Here is a 16,924-nt window from a genome sequence, read left to right as displayed (position 1 = left end):
AAGGAAAAATTTCTGAGAGGAAGGAATATAGTGATTTATTTATGCTTTGAAGAAAAAAAAATATAAAGATAAAGTTATTATATTATTATATTAAAAATAACTATTTATAAAAAAGGCATAATGAAAAAAAAATTAATAGCATATTTCCTTTCCGCCTAATTTGAATAGAAAACAAAATGATTCAAATGATTTTTCACAAAAATTTTTATAATTTTATTTTCTTTCTTATAAAATATGGAAATTAGACTTTTTATTTTTCATTTTCTTTTATTTTTATCAATAAAATAAGAGAGTTGCCTATTTTCTCTTTTCATACTGTATCTTCTCTTTTTTCTGCCTTATAAAATGTCTTTATAATTTGTGTTAAATTAACGTTTCTAGTTTTTGTATTTTAAAAAATAAATAATTTTTTTTATTTTTTTTATATAATTGACTTCAATCGAGATTTAAATTTGAAAATTTTATGATTTTAGAGATGACTCTAATTCTATTGAACCATAACTTATAAATATTTAAATTTCATGTTTTTTCATTATTTTTGTCGATATAATCAATAATTAATAAATTAAAAGGTGATCGGTAAATAAAAATATTCATAATAATAAAATTTAAGCGTAAAATGGTAATTATCGTAAGATATTAATGTATTTTTAAGTTAAGGAAATCAATGGAAAGTTGAAAGTATATAATAAAATTAAAACTAAAAAAAATCTATTGAATAATTGAACTGTCAGGTCGACCGAGTCATATCGAATCACTTTTTTATCTGGCTCATTAATAAACTTAGACTAATTTAAAGGCTGATTCATTGGTTCACCGGTTCAATCGGCAGGTTTGATCCGAATTTAACAACTATGCATTTATATCTAAATTAAGAGATTTGCAAATAAGAAAAATGCTTCATTTGTGGTCTTATTTAAGAATTTTAACTCTTAAATAATAAGGTGAGAAGTCAATTCATTTTATTTTTATAAGTTATGTTATCCCTTGTTATTTTTGTTATTAATTTGGCTTCTATTGTGATTTGAATTTGACATTTTATATTTTTAAAGACAATTGCAATACTATTGAATTAAAGTTGGTTAATTGCTAACCCTTGGTTTAATTAGTGCTTTATAATTTTTATCTTAGAAATGGTGCTTTCAGAGAAATAAGGAGAATGGTAAGGAGTTGGTTGCTCACTCTTTCAACTCCCTGGACACATATACAAAAGGAAAGAGTCAAATGTATAGAAATGAAAAAACAAAGCATATAGTCTCTAACCATGTCGACGCAAACAAAGGTTCTCCAAGAAATCTCAGATGTGAAGATAATGCTCCCAAGCCACACACAAGTCCTAAGCACAGAAAATGGGTGATGAGATAGGAGGAAAAAGGAAGGGATGTTAATCTTGCTATAATCTCTCTCTCTCTCTTCTCTCTCTTTACTTTCTTGATGCTTCTAAGTCCCTTTCTCTAGCTTAGTTTCCATTCTTGTTCGGGTATCAACTTGCAATTGTAAATTAAGCAGAAGGCTATTCTTGGGAAATGGATGCTGCACAATTTGCCAAACGTGCAATTTGCCAGAAAGATCTCTTTAACTATAACCCAATAATAACAACAGGAATGCAGGCAGCTCGTATGCTTGTAATCTCCCGCATTTTTCATCTTATCTTGACACCTTCAGGACAACCAGGACCTGTTGCAAATATTATTGTATGCATTTCCAGTCTTTCTTTGATACAAGAGCAGATTTTTAAGGTTTTTGCAGTACTTCATATGTTGTTGTTTTTTCGCTGTTTTGTTTTTCAGGCTGGACTAGTGCTAGGTCCTTCATTGTTGTGCAAAATCAAAAAACTTCAGGAATTCTTTATCCGGTCTTCTTCTATAGAATACTATCAACTTCTGACATTCAATTTTCGAGTCATTTTTTTGTTCTTGATTGGTTTGGACACAGACGTTCCTTATATGAGGCGAAATCTGCGTTTGGCAAGCACTCTTGCATTTGAAGGTATAATTGCATGCACCCTTTTTGGAGCAGCTTCTGCAATCGCTATCCTCCATTTATTGAAGTAAATGGACATTGGTTGTGTTTTCCATTGATTCTAGCAAATTCAATTTACAAAACTGGATGTTCCCTGCTAACTAACCAGTTATCATCATCCTATACATAAGTTGATCACCAAATGACTAAATAATTTCAAATCAGATGATGGTCAATCACTGTATATAACTAATTACTAACTATAGTAGACAATTGGAAATAATATCCCAATCATCCGGTGATAGTGATAGCTCGAACTCACAAGAATTCTCATTCAGATATTTAGATACGATGTCCTCTGTGGGTTGTATCTGGATGTCCTCTGTGGGATGTATCTGGATGTCCTCTGTGGGATGTATCTGGATGTCCTCTGTGGGATGTATCTGGATGTCCTCTGGGGGATATATCTGAACAGGTTCAGGCATTGGTGGTGTCATACCAGTAGCATAAGTTCGATAAGATCCATAGTTGGCGGCTGCAAACATTGCTCGTTGATAATTGGCAGCTTCTAACATTGCTTGGTGATGATCATGATCGTTGATTGGAACATAAGGAGGATCTTCATAAAATGCACTTGGATTCTCTTGGATTGGGATTGAAACAATTTGCTTATTGTCATTAAGGGCGTTTGTGTAGGCTGGAGGATCGCTATTTTTGTCAACATCCCTAACAACATCAGCAGTTTGATCATCTAACTCTGCAGATTGTTCCTCATTTGAAAGTCGACTTCTCAAATTGTCTTTCGCATCCCTCTTATATATCTTGCATAAAACCACATTATCCAACTGCCACAGAAAAAGAATAGAGAATTAATCAAACAAAAGAAAAATTAATGAACAACAAACAAGAAATTTAAATATTTATTTAATTACCCTCATATCATCGGCACTTGTTTTGATTCTTGGAGGGGCATCACTGACCCTATATTCATGCATAATCCAGTTAGTCTTTGTACCATTTGGAGGCTTTCCCATGTAGAAAACAAGTGCCTTCCTATATCCAACCACAGCACCCTTATATTTAACAGCTTTATCCCCTCCAGTTGCCTTCCAGTATCCACCACCGGCATCTCGTTTTGGTCTACTTCCATTTGGATATCTCTTGTCCCTTGGTGTAAAAAAGTACCATTCTGTCTCCCCACATTGCCAATACTCCTCTGTTCATCAAAACAAGGAAAAGGTAAATCCATCGACAAAACATAGATTTAATCATAACATTGCAAAACAAAATCATAGTGGAAAAGAAGAAAAAAAATTATAGCATTGCAAAAACAAAATCATCGCGTAAATATATGCATAAGCATGGAAATAGGTTGTGTTAAAGATCAAAGAACCTGCAAGCTTCTCGGGATTGTACTCATAAAGTTTAACCTCCATGATCTTGTTTGGAGGCAAGGGTTGATTGGCTATCTTGTTTTTCAAGTAATGAACGACAAGCTCTCCGTCAAAGGGCGAAACCTATACCAGGTGGAAAAGAATTAAAATAATCAATATCAATGAAGTTCTTTCTGTTGTTGTCAATGATGGGGTCTGTTCGAGGTTGACGAGTAGCGGTAACAGAAGCATTGGACTGCGGCTGTGTCACCTCCATAATTGGACTCTTGCGAGAATTTTTCCCGAGAAGACTGATGCAAGGTAACGTAAAAGTATTGAAATTCTCTCTCCCTCAACTTTCTCTCTTTTATATGAATAGACTTCTAATAAAAATTAAAATAACCTAAAAGATAGATTTTCAAGACTTAATATTTATCTATTCTTATTAGAAACCAAGTTTGAAACTAGATAAGTGTAGGACACAAGTTTTTAATATCTGATAAACCAATCAAACTTCTAAGATTATTTAAACATTATCCCTATACTATCTTCCATTTTATTTTATATTTCAAATTTTAATAATTATATATTTAAAGATAAAATTATTTAGTTAAGTATTATTTAATAGTATTAATTATAACCAGAAAAAAATAATTAAAATGAAATTTAAGATTATTATATTTATAAATTATATCATCACACCTTATGATATGGATATGGATATTTATGAATTATATATGTCAAAAATTTTGAATATATATATATATATATATATATATATATATATATATATATAATTTATTAAAAATTAAATTTCAAATGTTATATCTTTTAAATTCTAAATATTTTTTTTAAAATAAAATTATCATTTAATCATTATCTATTTCTATCTTTCATTTTATTTTGTATTTCAAATTTCAAACGTTATATCTTTTAAATTCTAAATATTTTATTTTTTAAATAAAATTATCATTTAAACATTATCTATTACTATCTTTCATTTTATTTTATATTTCAAATAATTATATATTATGATAATTTAGCATTATGTAAAATAAAAGACTACATTTAACCGTTGATAAAAATCAATTTATTTTAAATTTTTATTTTTAAATTAATTTTAAATTATTTTAAAAAATTAATTTTAGAATTTATATAAATTTACTGTGACGCCCCTTACCCGTCTATTGTATAGCCGAGCAAGAAGTGCCACATTCGGTGCCGGAGCACCCTATCTTGTCTTGTCATGTCTATTGTAAATTTTAATGTCATTTAAATCAGGTAATTTATGTGTAGAATTTTTATATATATATATATATATATATATATATCTTATTTCTGTGGAGACCCGGACAGATCCTCCTCTGTTTTATTAGCATCTGACGGGTTCCACTATCACGTGTTAACATATTCATAGTCATCTCACATATTTCCATATCATATTTTCTTTTATCATATCATTCACAACTATTTATGAGATCTCAAAATGAAGTGTCATCTATTGCATTCATATGGAAATTTATAGATAATAAATTATAAGTTTTCATTTCAAGTCCAAAATAAAATACATCATAAACTAGTAATTACATCATGACTAGACATAATGAACCAAAATACTAGTCTACACATGGGCCCTACCAAAATACAAAAGGCGATGAGGTGACTACGATCGGTGGCGGATCTGGTGAACTCTGTCAGAATACTCTTGTGGCGTTTGATCTTGATACCTACGCGATGGAAAACCAACGCGCTAAGCATAACGCTTAGTGTTGCATAATTTATAATAACAATAATTAAACAATTGAATTAATATTTACAAATCATAAATTCTGGGTCTTTTACATTTTTTTTATTACACTTTGGAAACAATTAAAATTATTGGGATCTTTCCTATTTACTTATTGTATATTCAGTATTAATTAATTATTATCAATGCCCAAGAAACCTATAACAAATTATAAAAGCTGGATACACGGGAGTATACGGGTTAGACAACCATATGTCTACCACATATATCTGTCGAGCACGAGGCGGTGTCGGGCATGAGACCATTGTCGGGCTTGTAAAGCGAGAAATAAAATAGGCACAATGGCGAATAAGTAGGCATATAGCCTATAGAACAATCATATCAGACATATATTGTCAGTTCATTATTTGCTCTATAAGCAGTATTGCTATCTGTGGTCCCTAATTGGTATACCAATTTATCCAAACTAAATAAATAAGTCTAGGTATACAATGGGCAATTAAACATTTTTAATTATTTTAGCACTATTCACTGTTACTATTTTCTAGTACTGTTCATTGGTACCATTAATTTCATATTAATGGGACATTAGTCCCAATTTATATATTCATATCATTTTTAATATTTAATTATTCTTATGAGTATTTTAATTATCATATATAGCATTTTTCCCATGAACCTTTCTTTAGGTTCATGTTGATGTGTTATCTTTATCTAGGAATTTGACTAGGTTAGGATGTCTATTTAGTCACACTTCCTTCATAACAATTGTTCCTCTATGTTTAAACTTGAATTTCAGTTTTTGAATCACTGAATTTGGAGTTATAGAACTCAAGTTATGGTCAAAATACCATAACTGGTCCCTTTGCCTCTAAGCTGTCCAAAATTTACAATTTCTAGTCAATAAACTTTGACCAGTCATTTGATCATTTTATTGTCATTTTTAGACTTAGGTTCCTTCATAAGATTTGTTCCTTTATGTCTTAGGGACTCCCAGGTACAATTTCATAATTTTCAAGCTTGGTATAGTGAGTTATGGTCAATGTACTAACTTGGACTCTTAATCCTATAAAAGCAAAAATCAACTTGAGCGATATGTTTAACCCTCTTTTTAGGGTCTTTATATTTAGAATTTGGCAAAGGTGTCTAAATCAATGTTGTAGCCCTAAGTATCATGTTTCTAGATCATATTGGCACATATCAAATGGAATTTCCTAGTGGAACTTATGGCCAAATGAACACACGAGTATCAAATGGCATTATAGGTTCAACTTAACATTTTCTAGATTTCAATTCCTAACTTTGGCTAATATTTTCCCTAGGATGCAATGGTTTCTAGAGCTTGGTCAAAACATAAAAATTGTTGTGCTATGTCTTATAAAACTTTTGGCACTAGTTTCACTCAATTTGCAGCTTTGGAGACCAAGTTATGGCATTTTTGCCAAAACTGGTCAAGCATACCAAAGGAACAGTATTTTGGACAATTTCTGGGTTGGCAGTTTTAGTGACTCAAATTTTGCTAACAATTTGATTTGGTTAAAAGCAAAACTGGATTAAGTAGTCTTCATGAAAAGTGTAGCCCTATGTCTAGACTTTCCATTGGTAAAATTTTAGGTCATTTGGACTAGTATAGAGAGAGTTATGACCAAATGGTCATTTTATGGGTTGGCAGTTTCAATGACCCAACTTTTGATAACAATTTGAATTTGTTAAAGGCAAAACTGGGTTAAGTGGTCTGCATGAAAAGTGTAGCCCTATGTCTAAACTTTCCATGGGTAAAATTTTAGGTCATTTGGACCAGAATATAGAGATTTATTACCAAATGAACACGTACTGTTCATTTGGTCATTTTCTGGGTTGGCAGTTTCAGTGACCCAACTTGTGCTAACAATTTGAATTTGTTAAAGGCAAAACTGGGTTAAGTGGTCTTCATGAAAAGTGTAGCCCTATGTCTAAACTTTCCATGGGTAAAATTTTAGGTCATTTGGACCAGTATAGAGAGAGTTATAACCAAATGAACACGTACTGTTCATTTGGTCATTTTCTGGGTTGGGTGCAGGGAAATCCGAATTTGGGCAGTATTTAGCTCAAGTTTTGGACAGAATTTGGGCATGGTTTCTTCATGGAAAATGGGCTATTTTGGGTCTAGTTTCACCTCCAATTGGCCTCATACCAATTGGGGTCACACAATTTTATTTATGGCCTAAAATGTACACTGCCCTCAACAAACACAACCTGCAGAAAATTAACACTTCCAAAACTCAATCTCCTCCAACTTCCTTACTTCAATTTGCATGCAATACACTTCTATAAGCAACAATCTCATCCCAATAGGTCATTTTCAACATTTTACACAAAGTCCTCAACATTTACACAAACCCTAGTTTTCAAAGTTTCAAATTTACACAATCAAACACCCAAACTTTTCAACTAATTACACATTCTCATGGAACCATTTTTCATCACTTGAAAGCAATAAACTTCAAGTTCCCTGGCTGCCAAAAATTCAAGGGTTCTTTCCTCTAGATTTTCTTTTTGTTTTAATGGTATTTATGCTTAGCTAAACATGCTTTTCATGTTTAATAAAGAGAAGAAGAGGGATTAGTGCACTAACCTTACTTGAGCTTCCCAAACCTCAACTTTCTTGCTTCTTATGGGTATCTATGGCTTCCTTATGGAGTGGGGAGTATTTTTTGTGAAGGGTGCTAAAGGTTTTGATGGGTAGAAGCTTGGGAAATCAAGCTTGAAAGCTTGACAACAATGGAGGAAATGAGGGAAAGAGAGAGAGAGAGAAGAAATGGAGGAAGAAGATGGAAGTGGGTGGGAGTTTGTCCTCTAGTGCCTATTTATATACATGTTTTTTTTTTTTGAATTTTCCTAAACCTTTTCTTTTCTTTTCTTTTCCTTTCTTTTCTTTTCTTTTCTTTTCTTTTCTCTTCTCATTTTCCTAATCTATTTCATAAATTTAATTTATGTTATTTATTTTATTTCCTAATTTTAATTTGACATTTATGTCAAAATTCACCTCTATGGGTGAAATGACCAAAATGCCCTTCATGGTGCATATCGGGTTATTTTTATTATTTTTGTACCAAATAAATAAATTCTCTAAATTTTATTTTATTTTCTCAAAAATTTTCCTACATTTTTTTTTAATATTTATTTCATTAATTTATGCCTCCTCACTATAGTTTAAGTGTAGTTCCAGACATTTTAATTGTCCGAACAGACATTAGTCATCAGAACAGTAAAATGTACGGACTACCTTTGGTGAGGACGTTACAATTCTTCCCCTCTAAATAAAATTTCGTCCTCGAAATTTACACAGTGTAATTAATCGAGGGACCGCTATCTCCTTGTCTTTTCACCTTTTTGTGTTATAATACTTTACTTTTTTTTTTGTCTGTCTTATTAATCCTGGTTCTATAATCTTATCCTTATCTCAATTTACTATTGGAAATACGTAGCTCTACACAATAGTCCCAAGTCGATCTTATGTCTGTGACTTAGCACAAACATCAAGAGCCTTGCATAGTAACCACGGAATAACCCAATAGACTATCTCTTTTTTTTTTTCAACGATTCTGTGCTCATCTTCTTTCATCTCACATACAGCCCCTTCTCATTTCCATCTATTATCTTTAACACGATCCTTTTAGGTTGATAATCTACAATCATCACAGTGACCTAAAGGGTTGGTGACAAGTATGTCATCTTCTGACCCATCTATTGGTATCCTCTTTCAACAGGAGGTACAATGTATATATAGGGGTGAACATAGTTAGGATCTATCAATACATACTTAAAGGTATTATAATTAGAGAATGTACCTCTAACAACGTCTACCAGGTCTGGCTCCTCTCGAGCCATAGTGTACACACAGGGTGCTACTTCAACCTCGGGTTGTTCTATAGTCTCAGAAGCTCTCTGTGATGTACCAGCTATCTCTGGTCTCATTGGTCTTCTACCCCTCTGTACTGTGGGGGCAGACCTCTGAGTCTGTGGTGGAGTTGTGGGAGCACTCCTCTGTGGGCAATCTCTCAAAAAATGCTCTGTGGACCCACATCTGAAACATCCACCCGTTAGCAATCTACACTTTCCTCTGTGGTTCTTCCCACAATGTGTACAAACTGGCATCGGGGTTGATTTCCGTGCTATAGGACCCGCAGAATTGCCAATTGATACACCCGTTTGACCTCCTCTCTGATGCATACATTTTGCATAGTCATTTAGGTCTAGTTTCATAGCTATTCTATTTTATTATTAGTCATTTTTAGCTAATTTCATTAGTTATTTAGTTAGTTTTTCATAATTGTCAATTTTAGATTAATTTGTAATTTTTACTTTATTTTGTAGGAAAAATGGTGTTTTTGAAGGACTGAAGAGAAATTTTGCCATTGAGGAGTGACTTCTACAGCCAAAGATGTCAAAAACAAGTTTTTAAATTGAAATGTGCATTGACCAAATTGTGCATAACTTGCGGCATAAGCTATGCAGATCTGCATAAGGAGAAAAATCACTGTTCCAATACCTGCCGAAATGTGCATAAGAAGACTGCATAGCTTATGCACATTCACGCCTCCCTTATGCACTCTCACGGAATTGTGCATAACCTATGCACCAAGTCATGCAGTTTCGCATAAGTGACCCAGAAGCAGAAAGCGCATAAGGGATTGCATGACTTATGCGATCCACTTATGCGATCCATAAGAAGTTCATTAATGGTGGCAGAAGATTCCCTCAGAAAATCCCTCCTTAAACACACTATTTTAGGGCTCCATGTCAGAAAATGTTATAAATAGACCCATTTCCCATTTTAGAAAGGGGGGGAAAAGGGAGAAGAAAGGAGCAGAAAAGGAAAGGGAGAGGAGAGGCAGAATTTGAAGAGTCACTTTCACCTTCCACACCATTTTCAACCAAGATTTGCAGATTTCTTTCTTTCCTTACATTTCTAGTGCTTAGTTTCTTGTTTCTTAGCTTAGATTAAAGCTTTATTTCCATTTAAACTCAATATATCTTGTAAGGATTATGGGTAGTGAGTAGTTTACCTTTGATTCTGGAGTAAGGGTTGTAATATTTGAGATATTTTGTGGATTTTGATTGGGTAATCCATACTTTGTGGTCTTAATGAGTTTTATTCATTTCTTGTGTGCTTAATGACATGCTTAGTGTAGGATCCCATTAAGTGATGTTCTTAATCCATGGTTGAGGCACTGAAAGGAGAAGGCCTTGTGATAGATAATCAAGGAATTTGACTTAATTAACTTAGATCTAGAAATAGACTAAGGATTAAGAGGATTCACAGATTAATTAAAGAACTTAATGGGTCTTAATTAATTCTAACTCCACAAAAGTAGGATTAGTTTGATTAAGGCACTCTTTGTCTCACTCGAAAGGGTATTCAAAGGATTTAAGAATTAATCTCCTTAAAATTCGTAAGTTCCACGAGATTGGATAACCAATTTAAAATCCCAAAATAGCTCGAATATGAAATCCCGAACTCCGGAATCGCCTTTTTATTATTGCTAATTTTCAATTGAATTTAATTGCTTGCCATTTTAAACCCTGCCATATTTGAACTTGCTTATTTCAATTTGATGCAATTTTAGTTTAATTAATACATTGTTAGATAGATTATTAATTTTGCACATATAGATTTCATACTCCAATACCCATTCAATCTATTGTTTTAATTTTGAAATTAGTTCAATTTAGTCAACTTTTTATATCAAAAATTCAATCATTAACACAACTCCTCGTGGGAATGATATCTTTACTGTATTACTTGTACGACCCGTGCACTTGCGGTTGGGCCACATCAAGTTTTTGGCGCCGTTGCCAGGGAGTTGTTTGTTTAAGATTGAATTCTTGATTATTTTAGTTGTTTTTAGTTTTATTTTTGTTATCTTTTCATTTTGTGTTTGTTTGTTCTTTTTCAGGTACTTTTAATCTTTTATGAGAAGAGCTAGAAGCACAAGTGACACATCCTTATTGTTCAATCCTGAAATTGAGAAATTTTGTAAAGCCAACAAGAAAGAAACCAGAAGAAGAAAAGAAGCATTGAGAGAAATTGAATTAGAAGAAGTCATGGCTGATGAAAGAATGAGAATTGGTGTTAATGTTGGAAATGATCGAAACAATGAAAATGTAGCCCAAGGTGAAGAGGTTGTTAATGCTAATGTGCCTAGGGGAAGTATGATGGATCATGCTTTTCCTCGTTTTGATGACTTGAGAGAGAGCATAGCAAGACCAAGAATTGATGCAAATAGTTACAAGATGGATTTTGGAGTTCTTCAAATGATTCAAAATTCCCAATTCGGAGGACATCCTTCTGAAAATCCACACACACATCTGAAGAAGTTTGCTATGATTTGTGATATGCAAAAACAACCTGGAGTGTCTGATGATGCAGCAAGATTAAAGCTATTCCCATTCTCTTTGAAAGATAGAGCATTGGATTGGCTTGATTCTTTACCTCACAACTCCATTACAAATTGGGAGCAACTCACTGATGCATTTCTTGCACAATATTTTCCACCTGGAAAAACTCAAGAATTGAGGAATCAAATGGCGACTTTAGGACCAAGAGAAGATGAAACTCTATATGAGTCATGGATGAGATGGAAGGAATTAGAGAGACAATGCCCACATCATGCCATTCCAAAATGGATGAGAAATCAAAATTTTTACACAAATGTTACTCCTGCAATTAGAGGGATTATTGATGCTCAAACAGGAGGAGAATTTATTATGAAGCATGAAGATGAAGCTTATGAGCTATTGGAGAAAATTGCAAAGAATACTCATCTTTGGAGTAGTCCAAGAGGACCAGCTCAACTCAAAAAGGCAAGGCTTTGGAATGTATGATCTTGATCCGTTCAACATGATTAATGCAAAGTTTGATGCACTTACAAATGTCTTGGCTAAGAAGATGGAAGATTTGAGTATGTTGGTTAGTTCATCATCATCATCTGGAAGTTCACAACAAGTAGCTTATGCAGAGGGAACTACCAGCTGTGGAGTAGACTATGGAGAGCATGCATATGTTGGTAATTATGGAAACAAGCAAATGGGAATCCTTACTCTCAAACCTATAATCCAACTTGGAGGAATCATCGACTTTTCATGGGAAATAAGAACAAAGTCCCACCACGAAGCTTTATTACATGATTCTTGCTAACCAAACTAAGCATGATGAGGAGATGAGAGAGATGAAAGCAAGGCTTCCTCGGCCAAAGTGGACACTTATGCAGAGGAACGGAGTAGACTATGGAGAGCAAGCTGCATATGTTGGTAATTATGGAACCAAGCAAATGGTGAATCCTTACACTCAAACCTATAATCCAACTTGGAGGAATCATCGACTTTTCATGGAAATCAGCAAAGTCAAGTTTCAAATCGAATTTTCAACCACATGACAACAAGGAATTCCATATCAGCAAAATAGGCAACCATTGCCTAATTTTTAGAGAAAAATATGAACCCTCCACCAAAACAAAGAAGAACAAAGTCCCACCACGAAGCTTTATTACAATGATTCTTGCTAACCAAACTAAGCATGATGAGGAGATGAGAGAGATGAAAGCAAGGCTAGAACAGATGCAAACACATAGGAATCTTTGGAAAATCAGATTGCACAACAAGCATCTTCCTTAGGTACCAAGTCTTTTGGAAAACTTCCAAGTCAACCAGAAAACCCAAGAGAGCAGTGTCAAGCTATTACTTTAAGAAGTGGGAAAGTTGTAAATAATGAGAAGAGTGAAAAAAATGAGAAAAGTGAAAATAGTGGAAAGAGAGAAAATGAGAAAGAAACCGATGAGAGTGAAAAACAAGAGAGTGCAGAAAAATGTAAAGAGGAGGTTGAAGAGAAAGAAGAGAAATACATACCTCCAGAGCCTTATAAGCCACAGCTTCCCTTTCCACAAAGATTTCACAAAGCCAAGCTTGATAAGCAATTTGGGAAGTTCTTAGAGGTTTTGAAGAAGCTATACATAAATGTGCCTTTTGTTGATGCTCTTTCACAAATGCCCTCTTATGCGAAATTCTTAAAAGAATTCTCTCAAACAAGAGAAGAATTGAAGACCATGAAACTGTAGCTTTGACAGAAGAATGTAGTGCTATCCTCCAAAGGAAACTTCCTCCAAAGCTCAAGGATCCAGGGAGTTTTTCAATTCCATGCCACATTGGGGAATCATGTTCTACAAAAGCTTTATGTTATTTAGGGGCTAGTTTAAGCCTCATGCCCCTCTCCATTTATGAGAAGCTCAATATGGGAGATCTTAAGCCAACCCACATTTCTCTTAAGCCAACCCACATTTCTCTTCAGCTAGCTGACAGATCAATTAAGTATCCTGAAGGGATTTTGGAGAATGTGCCTCTGAAGGTTGGAAAGTTCTATATACCTATTGACTTTGTCATCTTGGACATGGAGGAAGATTCTAATATTCCAATTATCTTGGGACGACCCTTTCTCGCTACAGCAGGAGCATTGATTGATGTTAAGGGAGAAAAATTGACTCTTAGAGTTGGTGAAGAGCAATTGGTTTTCAATATTAATAACACTATGAAGAAGCATCATTCTGAAGCTGATACTTGCTTGAGGGTTGATATCATTGATGAGCTGGTTGAAGAACACTTCAGAAAGAAATATCCAGAAGATCCACTTGAAAATTGTTTGGTTCATGGAGGAGGCATAAACTATGACAACCCTCATGTGGTTGCATATGCTCAACATCTAGAGGGAAGTCCACCATTCATTTCTGCTCTAGTTTTTCAACTCACACAAAAGGAAAAAGTTGAATCTAAGCAACCATCATTCAAGGAAGAAGATGCACCTAAGGTAGAACTTAAGCAACTTCCTTCTCAGCTCAGGTATGAATTTCTTGGCACCAATAACACTTATCCAGTAATTGTAAATGCAAACTTGAGTACCTTAGAGGCTGATAAGTTGTTAAGAGTGTTAAGGCAATTCAGAAAAGTTTTAGGATACACCATAGATGACATTAAGGGAATAAGCCCACACTTTTGCATGCATAGAATTATTTTGGAAGAAAATTGTAAGCCATCTATTGAACATCAGAGGAGGTTGAACCCAAATATGAAAGAAGTTGTTAAAAAGGAAATTTTGAAGTTGCTTGATGCAGGGATCATATATCCCATCTCAGACAGTACTTGGATGAGCCCAGTACATGTTGTCCCAAAAAAGGGTGGAATAACAGTTGTCAAAAATGAAAATAATGAATTAATTCCCACCAGAACAGTGACTAGTTGGCGAATGTGCATAGATTACAGAAAACTAAACATTGCCACTAGAAAAGATCATTTTCCACTTCCCTTCATTGATCAAATGTTAGAAAGATTGGCTAGGCATTCTTATTTTTGCTATTTAGATGGATACTCAGGTTTTTTTCAAATCCCTATCCATCCAAATGATCAAGAGAAAACCACTTTCACTTGTCCATATGGAACCTTTGCTTATAGAAGGATGCCATTTGGGTTGTGTAATGCACCAGCCACTTTTCAAAGGTGCATGATGGCAATCTTCTCAGATTTCATTGAAGATATAATGGAGGTTTTTATGGATGACTTTTCTGTATATGGATCTTCATTTGACATATGCTTGGCTAACCTTTCTAAAGTTTTGCAGAGATGTGCGGATACTGACCTTGTGTTAAACTGGGAAAAGTGTCATTTCATGGTCCAGGAAGGGATAGTGCTTGGACATTTAGTATCTAACAGAGGAATAGAGGTTGATAAAGCCAAGGTTGAAGTGATAGAGAAGATGGCTCCTCCTACCAATGTCAAGGGAATTCAAAGTTTCCTAGGACATGCCGGGTTCTACAGAAGCTTTATCAAGGATTTTTCTAAAATAGCCAAACCTTTGTCTAATTTGTTAAGTAATGACACACCATTTGTATTTGACCAAGAGTGTTTGGATGCCTTTTGCAGGTTGAAGCAAGCTCTTATCACTGCACCTATCATGCAACCACCTGATTGGAGCCTACCTTTTGAAATTATGTGTGATGCTAGCAACTATGCAATTGGAGCTGTTCTTGGTCAAAGAAAGGACAAAAAGGCTTATGCTATTTATTATGCTAGTAGAACACTGGATGAGGCTCAAACAAATTATGCAACAACTGAAAAGGAATTTTTAGCAATTGTCTTTGCATTGGAAAAGTTCAGACCTTACATTATTGACTCAAAGGTGGTTATATTTTGGATCATGCAGCCATCGGTATTTACTCGTAAAAGGAGGCTAAACCTAGGCTCATTAGGTGGATTCGATGCTACAAGAGTTTGACTTGGAGATTAGAGATAAGAAGGAGCTGAAAATGTAGTTCTTGATAATCTTAGTAGGCTGAAATTGGATGATGAAGAATTGGATGAAATCCCTATTGATGAGTTTTTCTTGGATGAACAACTCTTTTCTCTTGTTGCTAAACTACCTTGGTATGCAGACTTTGTGAATTATCTATCTTGTGGAGTTTTACCTCTAGGAATGACATGGCAACAAAAGAAAAAGTTTTTGCATGAGATGAAGTTTTATAGATGGGATGATCCTTTACTCTTTAGGAGATGTTGTGATGGTTTAATAAGGAGATGTATTCCTGATGAAGAGACACAGAGTATTATGCATCATTGCCATGCTTCTGATTATGGAGGACATTTTGGAATCTCTAAAACAGCTAGTAAAATTTTGCAAGCTGGTTTCTTTTGGCCAAATCTTTTTAAGGATGTGAGGAAATTTGTGTTAGAATGTGATAAATGTCAAAGGAGTGGAAACTTGTCAAAAAGAGATCAAATGCCCCTAAATGGTATTCTTGAAGTGGAATTATTTGATGTCTGAGGAATAGATTTTATGGGGCCATTCCCTCCTTCATTTGGTAATAAATACATTCTAGTTGGAGTTGACTATGTGTCAAAGTGGGTGGAAGCTATTGCAACTCCAACTAATGATGCTAGGGTGGTAGTGAAATTCTTAAAGAAATTTGTCTTGAGCAGATTCGGAGCTCCTAGGACTGTAATTAGTGATGGGGGTTCCCATTTTTGCAATAAGCAATTTGAGAGTTTAATGAGGAAGTATGGTGTAGTGCACAAGATAGCTACCCCATACCACCCTCAAACTTTAGGACAAGTTGAAATTTCTAACAGAGAGCTCAAACATATCTTGGAGAAAACAGTGAACAATTCTCGGAAAGATTGGTCTATCAAACTAGATGATGCTTTATGGGCATATAGGACTGCCTACAAAACCCCTATAGGAACTACTCCATTTAGGTTGGTGTATGGTAAGTCTTGTCATTTACCTGTGGAGCTAGAACATAGAGCATATTGGGCCATTCAGACCTTGAATTTTGATCTTAAGCAAGCTGGTGAAAAGAGACTATTGCAGCTTAATGAGCTTGAAGAATTAAGGATGGATGCTTATGAAAATGCCCGTATTTACAAAGAAAGAACTAAAGTTTGGCATGATAAGCATCTTAGGAAAAAGGAATTCAAAGAAGGTGATTTAGTTTTGTTGTTCAACTCAAGATTGAAATTGTTCCCTGGAAAACTTAAATCAAGGTGGACTGGTCCATATAGAGTTTCTAAGGTTTTCCCTTATGGAGCAATTGAAATTTGGAGTGAAAAATCTGGGAATTTTAAGGTCAATGGGCATAGATTGAAGCATTACATAACTGGAGACCCAATAAAGGGAGCAAGCTGTTACAAGCTCTCCAATCCCTCACCTCTTTTCAGTGAAATTCATGAAAGGTCCAGCTAAGAACTATAAATTAGCCCTCTTGGGAGGCATCCCAAGCTCTTTTATTTTCCTTTTTGTTGATTTACTTTTATTTTCATT

The 16,924-nt window shown here is 34.3% G+C and overlaps 2 protein-coding genes and 1 non-coding gene across 3 annotated transcripts; 1 reads left to right on the top strand and 2 right to left on the bottom strand.

The window, feature by feature from the left end:
* Positions 1-1,286: 1,286 nt before the first annotated feature.
* LOC131182406 (cation/H(+) antiporter 2-like) lies at positions 1,287-2,054 on the top strand. The gene is made up of 2 exons (XM_058151953.1): positions 1,287-1,694; positions 1,791-2,054. Exons 1-2 carry the CDS (start codon positions 1,527-1,529, stop codon positions 2,052-2,054), a joined length of 432 nt encoding a protein of 143 aa, XP_058007936.1. The 5' UTR covers positions 1,287-1,526.
* A 29-nt stretch (positions 2,055-2,083) lies between these two features.
* LOC131182405 (NAC transcription factor 29-like) lies at positions 2,084-3,612 on the bottom strand. Its single transcript, XM_058151952.1, has 4 exons — positions 3,607-3,612; positions 3,356-3,479; positions 2,895-3,178; positions 2,084-2,807 (listed from the first exon to the last, which is right to left on the bottom strand). The coding sequence occupies exons 1-4, from the start codon at positions 3,610-3,612 to the stop codon at positions 2,223-2,225; spliced, it is 999 nt and encodes a 332-aa protein (XP_058007935.1). The 3' UTR covers positions 2,084-2,222.
* An 8,022-nt stretch (positions 3,613-11,634) lies between these two features.
* LOC131182735 (small nucleolar RNA R71) lies at positions 11,635-11,741 on the bottom strand. The gene has a single exon (XR_009150995.1). It is a non-coding gene; the product is annotated as a small nucleolar RNA R71 (small nucleolar RNA).
* Positions 11,742-16,924: the final 5,183 nt, after the last annotated feature.

Source organism: Hevea brasiliensis, chromosome 8 (assembly GCF_030052815.1).
Source record: "Hevea brasiliensis isolate MT/VB/25A 57/8 chromosome 8, ASM3005281v1, whole genome shotgun sequence".
In the NCBI taxonomy this organism is placed as follows: Eukaryota; Viridiplantae; Streptophyta; class Magnoliopsida; order Malpighiales; family Euphorbiaceae; genus Hevea; species Hevea brasiliensis.
The sequence above is the reverse complement of the archived record's forward strand: the minus strand, read 5'-3'. Positions and strand labels throughout refer to the sequence as shown.